The sequence below is a fragment of the Malus domestica genome, chromosome 06 (genome assembly GCF_042453785.1).
Source record: "Malus domestica chromosome 06, GDT2T_hap1".
NCBI lineage: Eukaryota > Viridiplantae > Streptophyta > Magnoliopsida > Rosales > Rosaceae > Malus > Malus domestica.
Genome location: NC_091666.1, coordinates 30,071,861 through 30,087,283, shown reverse-complemented (window position 1 = coordinate 30,087,283; position 15,423 = coordinate 30,071,861). Strand labels below are relative to the sequence as shown.

The following is a 15,423-nucleotide window of genomic DNA, read 5'->3' as shown; positions in this document are numbered from 1 at the left end:
AAGACTCCCTCGTGACTCATTTCACGGCCTTATGTGCCTGGTATACCATGGCTTAGGTCCCAAGGAAGAATCGTATACCTCAGAAGACGAAGACACTGATGGCGACGATGGTGCAGGGGGCCGCCCAGAGTCTGCCAGCCCTGTGATGTCTGTACGGGTGGTGTCGTTTTTACTGTCCGTCTCAGATAATCTTGTCCTCTTTGCTAGTGTGGAGGTGGTGGAAACATATGAGCTCAAACAACACAATTGTCCAAGAATGTGCTCGCCTGTTATCAAGCGTGGTGATTTGGCCAAGCATGGGAGGGGGTTTGGAGATCGCGGATGTTTATGAATTCAATACGTATGAATTCAATAGGTTTTTTCTGTTTGAGTTTCACTGTATTCCTTTAATGCAAAGAGGATCAATAAACTTAATTAATTCTTCTTGAGCATAGTAGCAAAATCGAGAGCAATAATGTTTTAGAATTCATACAACCGGCCCCACTTAGTGGGGTTAGGCTTTGTTGTTGAGCATAGTTGCAAATGAAACCAAAACAAACATAAGTCGACGATTCAAATCCATGATTACGTTCACAATTATGATATCATTACGGATTCTAAGATAATTATGATGTGCGTTTTCCTAACGAAGAAAAAAAATGTTCTGCTCTAGAAATTGTAACATTTATACCGAAAACACCTTCAAAAGATTCACCAAGTGTTGTTATTTCTCAATAAACGCAACAACGAATACTGCATAGTTCTTAGCTCACCTTACTAGTTTTTCTCGAATTTTTCATCCTTCTCATTTTGCGCCGGACAACGGGGAGGTCTTGCCTTACAGAAATTTATGTTCTACTTATTCAAGGTTTCTTCCAGCCTCTCAATTGCAGCACCAACACCACTCGTTGCTTCTCTTTGATCTGAATGAGGATGTGCAGCTAGATTCCCTTCATTTGCCTTCTCTACCAGCTTCAAATGTGCCCACCCTGCCACGACATGCATCAACCCATGTAAGCGACATAAGATTGATTAAACTTACATTTGGAAAATTACACGGTTGACTGTATTACCTAGTGGAAAACCTAACACTGCTCCTAGGGTAGCACCTAGCATCACGTTTCTTGCTCGCCAAGCCAATGATCCAGGCACTGATTAAAGTAGAAACCAAATGTTATATAGCGAGAAAACATTGCATTTCATGAATTACTTTGAACATTCTGAAAGGGCCATAAGCATCACTTCAGAAGTCGATGCTTCCGCACATGCCCAATGACTGACAACCACAGTTTACGAAAAGAAACCCGAAGATCAGATATGACTCATACTTATTAGAGCAAATGTAGCAGCAGTGGCTGAACCGGCTCCAACAACATTGAAAACATCATGCTTGCCCCTTTTCTCAGCAAGCAGATTCTGTATACCACAAAAAGTAGCAGTAAACAATCCAAGGCGCACTCCACCAACTATTGAGCCCCGAGTGACACGAATGAACCTTTTCTCCATTGCATCTCTCATGAGACGATATTGTTCACGCTTGTCTGGCGTGCTCCCTAGCTTCAACATTACTTCTGCATCTTTGCTCTGCCAAAACAAAGGCAGAAAGTCCTCACAAGTTTCAATTTTTAAGAAGATTGCGTACGATAATAATCAAACACCTCAGTTCGGAACGTTGTTATTTAAGATACAAACTTACAACTGATGCAGCTGCTTCCTTGCTACCACCATAGAACAAACCTGCAAACACTCCGATGACAGTTGCCGTGCCCCAGTTGACAGTTCCTGCTAGTTTCGGAGAATGCTAGTCCAAAGAAAACAATGCCATATCACTCTAACAGGAATTTCATCAAACATATGGTGGGCAATTTATAATAAAACCAAGTTCCAGAAACGCATAACAAATCATACCCAAGTTCCAAAAACATATAACAAATCAAACCCAAGTTCCAAAAACGTATAACAAATCAAACCCAAATTTCAATTTCTCCAAATTTAAACAAGTGACACTAAATTCATAAACTTACCCAGAAATGAAGGAAATATAAACTAAAAATTAATTGGGCAGGCGTATTTAATTCCAAATTATTCAGTTTTAGAGAATTATCATATAAGAATAGAAAAAATGTTGGAAATTCTGAAGGTCCTCTTTACGTTTGAGACAGTGTCTTCGGATTCCTCCGGAGCTCCCATTTATCAAATAGTATGATCTTCACACGAACCACCCAAAGAGGACCTTCTATGACACTGAGGCGTTTGGTTTCCGAGAAAATTAGAGTTCTTCCTGTCTCCTTGGAGGAGAGAACGGCTGAATACAGTTAAAGTTACTGTTTTTTTTCTGGGCAGCCAAACGGAAAGGTGGGAGGCAACGCGGACGGTGGTACTGATCGCCACCGCCAGATTCTCACTTCCCGCTCAGTCAGGTGGCACGTGGAAAACGATCGACATATATACGACATGTCGTTTGAAATTATACCCTACCATGGCTACGACTTGTCATTCCTTTGGCAAACACTTGGTCTGTGCGTACGACATGTCATTTTTTCGCCAAACACTTGACATGTGTACGATATGTCGGTATTTTACCTATCATTCGTTATGGATTTGACCTGTTGTTTAATAATTCAATTGGACCATACTTTGTTGTTTTATTTTTGTTGCAAAATCAGACTTGTTAGACCATAACGAGCGGACATTTTTGGTTGGCTAAATACTACCCATATTTTCAACATTTGTAAAACATGAATTACGGCAAGTGGTTCAATGAAAATGCGGTAAAATTCTAAGTCAGATTGTTATTTGGTGTTGCATTTGAGACACGGTGCTCACAAAAAAAAACATGAGTGATTCTCTAACTGAAAACTTTGAATAAATGTATTATTTGACTGTCAGTCAGATGCTTGCTTCTTACTTAGTGAAATAGTTGAATATTAGAGTGCGCAACAAACGAGACTAACAAAATAATAGTATTATTAAATGAACGAGAATGCCGAAACGGCTACAAAACTCAAAGATGTTACATTGTGAATGACTTGTTTTTCTACGAGCTACCAAGCATCATATATATAGAGAACTAACCTAACCCTAATAAACAAGAAAATGAAATCCTAATACTAACGGGCTAAACCCAAATTCAAATAACAAAATAATTCTAAATTCCAACACATCCCGTCAAACTCATGGCGGTACACGTCATGAGTTTGCCAACAAGCAGATGCAGATGCAAGCTCCGTTAGGTGAACAAGATAAGACAAGCTCCGTTAAGCGGACCGTCAAACTCATGGCGGTACACGTCATGAGTTTGCCAACAAGCAGATGCAGATGCAAGCTCCGTTAGGCGAACAAGACAAGGCAAGCTCCGTTATGCGGACACGACAAGGCAAGCTCCGTTAGGCGGACACGACAAGGCAAGCGATTCAAGCTAGCAAACGAACAATACAAGTGAACAGGCGAGTGAGTGAGCGAACAAGCAATTCCAACAATCAACAAATTCTGGCAACCAAATGTTGGGAGTGTGGACTCTATCACTAAACGAACTAGATTCCTATATCCCAACTGCAGCAACGAACGAATAAAAAACAAAACTTATCACTTGGGTGGTCACAAGTTCAAGCACTTGAGTGATTGGCAAACAAATTTCATTCTGAATCCAAATCAACCAAGACAAGCCCAACGACAACTTCAATCAACAAGGACCAAAGCTTCAACTCCATTCTCTCTTTCTTCGGTTCATGTTAGCAAACTGGGTGCAAAACAAGTGCAGACCAACATTCTGAACTCAGACTCCAAAATGTGGTTGCAGCCTTTTCAAGTGAGGAAGCAAAAGACAGCAGCGGGGTGGAGGGTTGGTTCAACAAATCTAGTCAGGATGGTTTAGTCCACATAACAACAAATGTGCAGCAGTAGGTCAAGGAACGAATCATCTGGAGGCAGGGATGGCAGCAGGTACAGCAGTGGTGCGAGACAGAGGTGTAGCAGTAGTGTGGTGGATAGGTTAGATCGGCGGGTCGGGTTGGGGTTACAGGCAGCAGTCTGGTGCGGGTTGAAGGCAGTGCGTTGGTGGTGACCTGATGCGGGCAGCTGTGAGTGGCGCAGGTCTGATGCAGGTGCAATATGGGGTGGTGAGTTCATCTTTGCGGATGGAACAGGAACAAACACAACGGTGGGTGACAGCAAGGGCAGCGGCTGGTGGCTCGGTGCGACTCCAGCTTTAAACTTTAACAGATTCTTTTTTCTTTCTTTTTGTAACGACAACGAAATGGTAACTCAAACCAGAAAACGAAAAAAGTTTCACGGATCGAAACTGGACAAAAGCATAGACAAACTGATATGAACAAACAAAAGTAGATTAGATCCAATATAATCAAACCTGTTCTGATACCAAGTTGAATATCAGAGTGCTCAACGAACGAGACTAACAAAATAATAGTATTATTAAATAAACAAGAATGCCGAAACGGCTACAAAACTCCAAGAGACTACATTATGAATGACTTGTTTTTCTACGAGCTTCAAAGTATCATATATATATAGAACTAACCTAACCCTAATAAGCAAGAAAACGAAACTCTAATACTAACGGGCTAAGCCCAAATTCAAATAACAAAACAATCCTAAATTTCAACAGAAATGACACGTGAAAACTACGAAATCAATAATAAGAAATTTGAAAAATGACGTGTCTTTGAATCAAACTTTTATCTATGTCAGTAAAACACGATACCTCTTGCATAAGTGAAAAGCACTAATATAATACTACCATTAGGGAAAACGCCTTCTTTGTCATGGTAATGGACAAGCAAAGACGATGGAACATAAAGCCAACCCCATCGGAATCATTTCGTGCAATTTTATTGCCGTCCCAAGACCCAAAAGCAAACTAAAGCTTCTGCAGGATTTCAATTTTTCAAAAGCATACACTAAAGTTTTAAAAACAAATAATTCTCCAACCGAAAAGAGCAGCAAAACCCATTAGCCATTCACCAAAAGATATTCTGAATACAAATCATCCAAGCAAGGTATCAATATCATCTGCATTTTCCACTAAGTCCCTCATATTACAAACCACAAACCACACAGCTCACTCAAACTCTCTCTCTCTCTCTCTCTCTCTCTCTCTCTCTCTCTCTCTCTCACTTGCATCCATGAGTAGCTATAGTACTACTACTATGCTCATAATTCCCAGCTTCCTCCTCTGTGTTTTATTTTCTTCGTTTTTTCCATCAGGTTCGGCCAACACATGCAGATCGTATTGCGGAAACCTCACCGTAGATTACCCGTTCGCCGTCCGCTCCGGCTGCGGGCACCCGGGTTTTCGAGATCTCTTATACTGCATCAACGATGTGCTCATGTTTCACGTAAGCTCGGGATCTTACAGGGTCTTGGACATAGACTACGCTTACCAAGCCCTCACGTTGCATGAACCTCACATGTCAACATGTGACAGCATAGTACTAGGTGCCAAGGGCAATGGCTTCTCCGTCGAGCAATGGCGGGCTCCGTACATGAACCCGACGGCCGACAACGTGTTCATGCTGATCGGCTGCTCGGCTCAGTCGCCGCTCTTTCAAGGCTTTCCGGGGAAGCACTTGCCATGCAGAAACGTTTCGGGAATGAGTTGCGAGGAATACTATGATTGTCCAGCGTGGGATATGTTGGGCCATAGGAGGGTGGGTTCCATGTTTGGTTCGGGTCCACCTGAGTGTTGTGCGGTGCCGTTTGAGGCCATCAAGGCCGTTAATCTCACCAAGCTTCAGTGTGAAGGGTATAGCAGTGCTTACAATCTGGCCCCGCTGAAGCTGGATGGGGCCCATGGGTGGTCGTATGGTATCCGAGTGAAGTACTCTGCTCAAGAAAACGATGAGTTTTGTAGAGCGTGCGAGGCTACCAGTGGCACGTGCGGGTACGGTGCTGATGGCATTAGGCAATTGTGTATGTGTGGGAGCTTCAATTCCACGTCAAATTGTGATTCTGGTTAGACATCCCCATGATTATTCTCCTTTCTATAACTTCTGTATCAAATTTTCACTAGCTAATTTTAACCAAGCGATGTGTATATTTTAAACGAGTCTAATTTACGAGCAGGAGTATTCGTACTCGAGTTCAAGAGACGGTCAAGTCATCCTAGCATGCTCATCCAACCATTTATTAGTGTGCAACTTAATTGATGATCTTTCTGTCTGATGTGCAGTAAAATCAGCATCAACAAGAACATACTCTACGGCAGAAAGTTACACATTCAGAGGTACTTCCTTCCGCTCATTGTTACAGTACAACAACTCGTGTCAAATTTACCAATTTACCGACCTTATAAAGGCGCAAATTAGTTTCGAATGATCTAACTTTGGTGTCTAATCATTTGGGAATTTCTTTTTGCAGGATTACTGGTGTGTCTACTAGCTTATATTACAAAGAAACATTATTGAAATGGATACAGAATTTAGCATATGTATGCAGAGAGAGAGAGAGAGAGAGAGAGAGATGTAAACATATTTTTGAAACTTCTTTGCTTCCATTGTTTCACATATTTATAAAACTACACTTGGTTTTCGAGTTGACAGACGAAGAAAAGTGTTGGAATTCTTTTCAATTCTAGTTAATTTTTCTCTGAAGTATACATGAATTCTAAACAGAAGATTGAAAACAATTCAACATACAACCCTTTGCCTTATTTTGCTCTCTCAACAGCGTCGGCTCAATAGCTCTGACGTCCTCAGTAAATAACCACATCTTTAATCATTGTCTGCAATCGTTAAGCAAAACGAATTAAAGAAAATGATACTTTCAATCACAAACTGAAGATATCAAATGTATGGCCTAACCACTTACATTGGAGAGTGCTACCCATTGATCAAGGATCCTAATAGCTTTCCCTGAAAGTTGTGTTTCCCGAGCCAAAGAAATTCCTTCAGCTAAGGTGTTCACCCGGCCGCTGACCAAGAGAGCTGCTGCAGCGTTTAAGATCTGCCCAATAGTTTTGGTAATGAACAGATTTGTCAAACATAGGAAGAAAGTAACAAAATTGACGCTTTATTGTAACGATTAAGGAACCTTACAAATGCATCTGCAATGGCACCCTTCTCCCCTGACAATACACGCTTTAGTGCATCGGCATTATACTCTGGGCCTCCGCCTCGCAAATCATCAAGGGTGCAGCGAGGAATTCCAAAATCCACTGTATATAATAAAAATTATGAATTGATGAGAACACTGAGTTGAATGAAAAATCATCCAACAAAATATAAGCACAAGAATCAACAGTTGAAAACTAGAGACAAGATTTTCACATGGATCAAAAGAGAACTCCTCGATCTTATTGGGAGTCACATCAAGGATATGCCCGGGTCCTATATTGAAATCAATCACGCGTAAGTGAGGCTTTATGTTAAACTAGAAGCAAAATAATGATGATATTGTATTAGCTCCTACATGATCTTAAAATCAGGGGAGGAATTTTACCAAGTGGGCTCATTTCGTCCAAGCCCTCAGAGTGAACGACTAGTGCTCTCTTCATTCCAAAGCTTTGCAAAGCATTGGCCATCTTTAAGACCTATATAGATAAGAAAATTATAAACCACATGCACATGCAGCTCAATAGTTATAAGGTAAAATCCAAACTTCTCCAAGCTATCACTAAAATTCTAAGAATAAACGATCACCAAGTCATCCTTGTATACACCAACAACAGCGAACGGTACTCTAGCTGGATTCAACATAGGTCCCAATATGTTAAACACAGTCTTCACTTTCAGTTTTTTTCTGACAGGGCGGATAATATGCATTGCTGGATGATATTTGGGTGCCATCATAAAGCCAATGCCTGCTTCGTTCACACATCTAGTTACCCCCTGTTTCAAGAAGAATTCCAACCTGAATGAGCATTTATCTGGCTATATTTGATATCACTACTGCACATTTTATTTACCATATTCGAAATAAAATATTTAGTGCACCAACCTCAGGGTCCAAATCGATTATTATTCCCAAAGCTTCTAATACATCAGCACTTCCACATGCAGAGGAACTTGAACGGTTTCCTTGCTGAGATACAAACAATTGTTTGATAGTATTTACTTTGATAAAAGAAACACGGCACATAAATATCACAATATCAATATAGATGGATGTTACCTTTGCAACTTTTGCACCACAAGCTGCAGCAAGTATTGCAGCCCCTGTGGAAATGTTTACTGTGTTTGCGCCATCACCACCAGTTCCAACAATGTCCACTGCATTGTCTAAGCCTTCTATCTTCAAACTGTGCTTCAGCATCGCCTTTGCTAATCCGACAATCTGTTTAATAATAATAACTAGTAAAAAAAATTATCCAGGAAATAAGCTATATCATGGTATGCTTGACCTACAAAACAACAGGATCAGATCAGAAAAACAATAGAAACACCCCCAAAAAAAAAGCCATCACAAATGCAGAACAAAAGACCAACAAAACAAGACCAAAAGAAAAACTAGAACCCAAGTGCTACTCGGAACAGAAAAAAAAAATCCCAGTTATCAGCTTATCACACGGACACTTATTATTAGGAAAATCATTCATATTTTTCCCAGACGAGGCTCTGTTACTCACACATTCAATGACCAGCTCACTGATTTCTACTTTTGTTCCAAATACGCATTTCTAACGTACTCATTCCAGCCAAAAGTATTGCATTGTAAGCAATTCTCAAATTAACGAGGGAAGCCTTTTCAATCAGCTGCAACCATCCACCAAGAATCAGATTTTGTGAACCAGATTGGTTAGTGATCTTAGATGTTGGTTCTTGTAAGAATATCAAACCAGAGTCTTTCGCGGAGATTGACTGACAACAAAAAGTAAGTGGAGCATGCTTCCTAGAATCGAGGAGCTCAGAAGAAGACTGACCTATACAATCCATTGAAAGAATCCTTCTGTACCTTTAGATACCGAAATTTCACTCACCCTTAGGAAGGCTAACTTAATATGCAAATTTGAACTGATTGATGCAAGTATGAAAAGTGGCCTTTCCAACAATAACTGTCAATATAGATTACATAGTCCACAAATTTGGTGATATAAGAATAAATCACAAACAAAAGTTCACAGTTTCTCTAATGGTAGCATTATTATTCAAAATAAAATCGATTTCCGCACGGATTCTGGATTATAATATGTCGACGACGAAAACACGAGTAAAAGAATGGTCAATGCATGTGAGAATGGATGGATTCACATAGAATTGCAATCACATAATTTGACCTACTAAAAATTCAAATTTTCTGTTTTCAATAAAAAATACTTACTTCTCCATATGTCTCTCCTTTGGCTCTCAACAACACAAGAAAAGCACTGATCAAAGCCTCATTGGCATCAGCCAGCAAGAACTCCAACGACGCTTCAGCTTCCTCCTCCGTCAAATCCACCCGACTAATCAAAGACTCGATCAACTGCACAAACCACACCAAAATCTCACATACCCAATTCATGTTTCTCCACCAAAACAAAAACCCAAATCATAAAATCCAGAGAAAATTTATTAAAATTCAAAGAACCCCAATTGGCACCTCACTGAAAGAAGCTATCTGTGGCTTCGAATTCGAGCTCTCACAGGTCGCGGCGGACAGCACGGCATTGACACGGGTAGCTGAGCTTCTCTGCTTTGTGCTGGAAACTGAAGGAATGCAGCAGCTGCTTCGGAATTCGAGCTTAGTACGGTGAGTCAACGAAGCAAGACTAGTCAGAGATTGGTGCTGCGTTGAAACTGCCATGGCAGCAAAACCTCTGAGATTTTCAAACTGAAAAGAGTCCTACAATCAATGGCTAGGACGAAATCCCCACTGCCCAGAAAAAATTCGAGGGAAATTTGGGCGCTTCGAAGATTTTCAAAGAGTTTTGCCCTCCAAAGGCTCAGTCTTCGGAGTCACGGGTGTCAGAAAAGCTTGGCGGAAAGTGCCTCTCCCTTGTTCCTTGTTGTACCTAATCCTCTTCATCATATAATCTAAATCTTTGAAATTTAATCTAACGTTTAAAATTATTATAATTTTTAAAATGAACCTGTGTTTTTACCCGTTGAATCAAATTTCAAGTACCAGATTGTTTAATGAAGAGGATTAGGTGAAATAGATCCGGAAATGATCTCTTTCCGTGGTTTATATATTGTTAAACCATTTATAGTGTCCTAAAATAGATATACTATTCGTTTGGTTGTGCTTTTAAAATGACTGAAAGTGTTTTTGGTGAAAATGTTTTTGGACCTAATCATTAATAAAAATACAAGTAAATCATAATAAAGCACTTAAAATACTTTTGAAATCCAAAAACACTTTTTCTAAAAACGATTTCAATCATTTTAAAATGACATCTAAACGAGCCCATACACAATTCCCATTTGGTCCTCATTAACTTCCATAGGTCAATGTAAAAACCAAAGATGGGCTGCGGGTCATGCACCTTTTGATCCGTATTGCAAAGATTTTCCTTGAAGTGCTTGTTTGTTCTCCTCCATAAATTCTAAATTGGTAATTTTATTAGGAGCTATGCTATAGATATTTTACCAAACATAAAATCTTATAGATATAGAAATAAATATCAAGCCTTGGGATCAAATGGTTGTACTGGCAATCACGTTTTATTGCAGTGTCAAAAATAAATAATATTTGTGTATCTTAGTGAGAGTTCGAACCTTACCGACTCCTCTCCCTCAACAAATAACTATCTAACTTACTAACGTCATCGCTCTACTAAAAAACAAATTTAATTGTACGATTTTCATTTGTTCATAAATTTTAGTTAATGTATTAAAAACTTATCATGACACATTTTTTATCTCGAACATGAGTATGATATTCATTCTTACCTAGAATAGTCAACCCAAGTCCTCCAGAGTTTATCTTTAACATATAAGACTTTACATTGTATCATTTGGTAAATAGTGTCTTCAAATTGTTGGTAATTAGTGTCTCAATTAACATGTGATTATAAAAACAAATCAAATTGTTGGTAATTAGTGTCTCGTTTAGTATGTGATTATAAAAAAAACAAATCGAAGGGTCCTCCGTAATCCTTTGCCAAATTTGTGCATCCCAGCTACCTTAGATTTCACGAATCCTTGGGCTAATATAACCAAAACGTATTCATGTGTGCACATGCATGATTAGTGGGGGATCAAGCATTTCATTAATTGGGATTGTCTTGGCTGGCCACATATAGAGGAAACCATTACTTTGAGAATCTTAATTTGATTTTGATCACCTACCTTTCATGACAGAAAGCAACTTCCTTCTTCTTCGAATTCCAGGTGGAATTTCACACGGCACGTATGAGGTTCGATTTTTGGTTTTGATGAATCACACGATGATAGTTAGGGGAACGTTGAAATGCCTTTTTTAATCTTTCCAGCTCTCAAAAAAATGGATTGCTGTCAAAGAACCACCAATTAATCCTTTAAAAAAAATAAAAAATAAAAACAACTTCCTCGCCTATTTGGTTTTGAGACCGCAATTTTTGTTAGAGGCTCTCTTAACAATGTTTATTCTTGTTAGAGGCTCTCTTACTGTCACTTAATTAGTCCTACAGTCTTGTGGTATTTGTAAGTAAGAAATTTAGATTCGAATCTTATAGATAGCAAGCCAAGTCTTGAAGCGTCTCAAAACAAGATCAAACAAGCCCAGATGGGCTTGAGGACCAGCCCATCCACAAATGACAGGCCCGTTTTCCAATCATTGGATTGGTCGTCAAATTATCGACATTTCTATTATGGATCACTTTTCAGTCAACTGAGGCCCATGACTTTAATCTAAATATGGAAGGGGCACAATATGCCAACTTTAGTAAGCAGCCCAAAATTGTTATGCGATTCTTATTCCTTACCAACTATTTTTACAAACAAACAAAAAAACGGTTTCCAAATTGTTGTTTGACCTTTCCATATAAAACTTTGGAATTTAAAGACAAACAATTTCGTTTAAAAATAATGAAGTAATTCAAATGTTACATCGCATGTGTCATGTATGTAGGTATGTATGGTATGTATGCTGGAACATCCAAAGAGATCCTGCAGAAATCGCATATAACCTCTTACAGAAGCAAACAGCTAACTGAAGCACACACAAAAGGAGCACTCAATTTTTTCAATCAATCTGTGCAAAACATGGCCGCTCTGCCCATCATTTGTTGCATGCGGATGGAAGATTTTGGCACGTAAACTAAACCCTTCTATAACACACACACACACATACATAAAATCAAGAACACCACAAACTTAACTAGCAAGTTGCTGCTAGAGAGGGATGGTTTGATAACTATTTCACTTATCAGAATACTTTTGAACTTTGATCGTCTCGTGGTGAGAGAAACAGATGAGCAACCATCATTAAGCTAAACATATTCTCCAGACGAAACAAAAGATAAACCCTAAACCCTAATGGCATGTATACAGGAGAAAAAGGACAAAGGAGGGAGGAGGAAGACGAAGGAGGAGGCTATGAAAATGAAATGAAGAGTTCTATGCTTTGGTTTGGTTTATATAGAGGATCTGAGAGGGTCTTCTAGGGCAACCGGTGAGGGGGTTTGGGCAGCGGGCAGGTTGGTGGCATGGAAGGAAGGGTTTCGGGCAGCGGTGTCTGAGCTGCCCAAATAATAAACAAATGTGCAAGTTGGATGCTTATCTCTTCTTATAGTAGTAGGGTCGGAAGGAAGGGTTTTGGGCAGGTGTCTGAGCTGCCCAAATACTAAATAAATGCGCAAGTTGGATGCTCATCTCTTCTTATGGTAGGTGATGAAGCTCACGAAGCCGCAAAGAATAGGAAGGGAAATAATAATCCGCAAGCTAACTCAATGAAAATTTCTATTCAAATTTGGTTACTCATCGTCTCAACTCAAGTACATCTTATTTAAACTCGAAAATGACACATAAAATAGTAAATAAGAATTAAAGGAAGAGCTAATATTCTAGACACAATTCACCAACAAATTCCCAACATTATTTAGTACAATAATCTTCAAACTTGATGAGTATTTTACTCTCCCTCTTCGGAAGCTCTTCGGAATTATCAGGTTTTCGTTTACAAACAATTCATAGTTGAGACCCAAGGGTGGCTCCTTGGCATTGGCATTGGAAATTCAAGTAATAAAGGCATTTTACTTGAATTGCATAAAGCTTGATAAGTCGCATTAGAGATTGTTGATGCACAAAACCGGAGGGTCTTGGAACAACGTAAATTCGACCATGAATCTGCATAAATGTAAAGAACACAAGATGTATTATGGTTCACCCCAATGTTTGGGCTACGTCCACACTGATGTTAATTGTATTTCTCTGTAACTGTATGTATGAATTACAAGTGTGAGGGGGAGTCCCTCAGAGAAAGAGAGAGTTTGAGAGAGCTTTGCTCTGAATATGAGAGCCTCTGTTTGGGGATGTGAGGCTTGAGGATTGTGAGGATGAGGAGTCCCTTTTATAGACTAAGGGCTCCTCCCCTTTTACATAGATCATGGGCTCAATGTCTGGAAGCCCAAGTAACGAGGCTCAATATAATATGATACTAACAGTAGTCCCCCAAGTCTTCAGTCAAGAGAGTCTTTTGGCTGGAGACTTGAAATTCAGTCCATGTGTGGGCCGAAGTAACTAGATGTCGTCTAGAATTGATACTCGATATGAGGTGGTGCCCAATCTGAAATGATGCTCAACTAGAAGTAGCACATATTGCGAGGTTGACTCGGCTTGTGGCGTTGAAGGTGAGGGAGTCCCTTTTATAGAACAAGGGTTCGCTCCTCAATGCATAAATGATGGGCTAGACTTGATGCTCGCGGCGAGGCGGTTGCTCAGCAGGCGGCGATGCTTTCTAATGATGGTGAGGGAGTCCCTTTTATAGAATAAGGGTTCGCTCCTCAATACATAAGTGATGGGTTAGGAGTGATGCTCGTGGCGAGACGGTTGCTCAGCTGGCGGCGATGCTCTCTAATGAAGGTGAGGGAGTCCCTTTTATACAATAAGGGTTCACTCCTCAATACATAAGTGATGGGCTAAGAGTTTCTCTCTAATGAAGATGAGGGAGTCCCTTTTATAAAATAAGGGTTCGCTCCTCAATACATGAATAATAAGTGCTCTCTAATGAAAGTGTGGGAGTCCCTTTTATAGAATAAGGGTTCGCTCATCAGTACATAAATAATGGGCTAAGTCCCCCAAGTATTTTTCATGAGGCCCAATTGCGGAAGCCCAATATATGTTACATAGTGTAGTCCCCCAAGTATTCAGTCAATAGGGACTGTTGGCTGGAGATTTCAAATTCAATCCATGTATGAGCTGAAGTGGCGGTTGTTCGGAGATGGTCTTTGTATACCATGCACTAAAGCTTTGTAGGTGATGCTTTGAAGTCGGAGCTTTGTAGGTGAAGCTTTCAAAGCTAGAGCTTTTGTAAATGAAGATTTTGAAGCTAGAGCTCTGTAAATGAAGCTTTTGAAGCTGGAGCTCTATAAATGAAGCTTTCGAAGCTGGAGCTCTGTAAATGAAGCTTTCGAAGCTGATTGACATGAGTGATGCTCATGAATATTTATGTTGATTGACATGAGTGATGCTCATGGATGTTGACATGAGTGATGCTCATGAATGTTGTGAAGAGGGATGCTTATGTATGATTGACATAAGTGATGCTCATGAATGTTTATGTATGATTGACATGAGTGATGCTTATGTATGATTTTTTTGAGTACTAGACGTACTTTTGATCATCTAGTTGGTGATAATAGCGGCAGGCTGCCGAATAATTTTGGAGTACTGGATGTACTTTTGATCACCTGGTTGGTGATAATAGAGGGTGAACTTTAAGTTGAGGGATGAAGGTTGGAGTTTGAATCCATAAGGCCCGGCTCTTTGGGGCATATGGGCCTTCGCCCTCCACATAACATTCTAGCCCATTATATTGGTCTTGCCATTTTTTTTTCTTTCTTTTTTTGCATGCTGTCTTTTTTCTTTATTTATGATTACCCTCTGTTGGGGTTATACAGATGTCTCCAAAAAATAAGAAAAGTAAATCACATCATTCAAAACAAAGGTTTCGACACAAAAGCTTCGACAGTTACAGATCGTTGGTGCGTATTGCACCTACTGCGTACTAGGTTGTTGCAAATTTTTTCCATGTGCGTATTGCGCCTACTTAATGTTTTACCTTTTCCTTTCTCTTTATTTTTCTTTCTTTTGGCAGATGACAAACAAGGGAATAATGTCATTTCCTTGTTTTTGCAGAGGCAGATCAGGAGAGATGAGGATGAGATATTCTTCTTTCCTTCTTTTTCCCTTTTTTTTTTCTACTTTTGCTTTCTGATTTTCCTTTTGTTTCCCACTCCATTTCCAGACATCCTTTTGCTTTTCTTTTCTCTTTCCACTGCGCCTCTCTCTCTGTCTCTATCTCTGCGCTGCTGTCCATTTGTAAAAAACATCTTTGGAGGTCATCACTCATGAGCTCCACAACCATTTC

General features: G+C 39.7%; 3 protein-coding genes across 3 annotated transcripts; 1 reads left to right on the top strand and 2 right to left on the bottom strand.

Annotated features, from left to right (window-relative positions):
* Positions 1–641: 641 nt before the first annotated feature.
* On the bottom strand, positions 642–2,422 carry LOC103437704 (uncharacterized). The gene is made up of 5 exons (XM_008376200.4): positions 2,131–2,422; positions 1,676–1,780; positions 1,308–1,563; positions 1,053–1,130; positions 642–968 (listed from the first exon to the last, which is right to left on the bottom strand). The coding sequence occupies exons 1-5, from the start codon at positions 2,167–2,169 to the stop codon at positions 835–837; spliced, it is 612 nt and encodes a 203-aa protein (XP_008374422.1). The 5' UTR covers positions 2,170–2,422; the 3' UTR covers positions 642–834.
* Positions 2,423–4,969: 2,547 nt separating this feature from the next.
* LOC103437706 (uncharacterized) lies at positions 4,970–6,565 on the top strand. Its single transcript, XM_008376202.4, has 3 exons — positions 4,970–5,949; positions 6,167–6,220; positions 6,355–6,565. Exons 1-3 carry the CDS (start codon positions 5,121–5,123, stop codon positions 6,399–6,401), a joined length of 930 nt encoding a protein of 309 aa, XP_008374424.1. The 5' UTR covers positions 4,970–5,120; the 3' UTR covers positions 6,402–6,565.
* LOC103437705 (anthranilate phosphoribosyltransferase, chloroplastic) lies at positions 6,466–9,957 on the bottom strand. Its single transcript, XM_008376201.3, has 10 exons — positions 9,514–9,957; positions 9,253–9,396; positions 8,107–8,268; positions 7,933–8,016; positions 7,635–7,823; positions 7,435–7,525; positions 7,263–7,322; positions 7,032–7,150; positions 6,805–6,939; positions 6,466–6,718 (listed from the first exon to the last, which is right to left on the bottom strand). The coding sequence occupies exons 1-10, from the start codon at positions 9,715–9,717 to the stop codon at positions 6,689–6,691; spliced, it is 1,218 nt and encodes a 405-aa protein (XP_008374423.1). The 5' UTR covers positions 9,718–9,957; the 3' UTR covers positions 6,466–6,688.
* Between the last annotated feature and the right edge of the window lie 5,466 nt (positions 9,958–15,423).

What these genes read in the sequence shown, in the direction of transcription:
- LOC103437705 (XM_008376201.3), bottom strand. Translation starts at nt 9,717, where the DNA reads ATGGCAGTTTCAACGCAGCACCAATCTCTGACTAGTCTTGCTTCGTTG. An exon ending in AGATAGCTTCTTTCAGTGAG is followed by an intron (nt 9,397 to 9,513) that starts GTGCCAATTGGG and finishes TGGTTTGTGCAG; the next exon opens with TTGATCGAGTCTTTGATTAG. An exon ending in GTGTATACAAGGATGACTTG is followed by an intron (nt 7,526 to 7,634) that starts GTGATCGTTTAT and finishes TTATCTATATAG; the next exon opens with GTCTTAAAGATGGCCAATGC.
- LOC103437704 (XM_008376200.4), bottom strand. Translation starts at nt 2,169, where the DNA reads ATGGGAGCTCCGGAGGAATCCGAAGACACTGTCTCAAAC. An exon ending in CCGAAGACACTGTCTCAAAC is followed by an intron (nt 1,781 to 2,130) that starts GTAAAGAGGACC and finishes TCTTTGGACTAG; the next exon opens with CATTCTCCGAAACTAGCAGG. An exon ending in TGCTACATTTGCTCTAATAA is followed by an intron (nt 1,131 to 1,307) that starts GTATGAGTCATA and finishes TACTTTAATCAG; the next exon opens with TGCCTGGATCATTGGCTTGG.
- LOC103437706 (XM_008376202.4), top strand. Translation starts at nt 5,121, where the DNA reads ATGAGTAGCTATAGTACTACTACTATGCTCATAATTCCCAGCTTCCTC. An exon ending in CACGTCAAATTGTGATTCTG is followed by an intron (nt 5,950 to 6,166) that starts GTTAGACATCCC and finishes TCTGATGTGCAG; the next exon opens with TAAAATCAGCATCAACAAGA. An exon ending in AGAAAGTTACACATTCAGAG is followed by an intron (nt 6,221 to 6,354) that starts GTACTTCCTTCC and finishes TTCTTTTTGCAG; the next exon opens with GATTACTGGTGTGTCTACTA.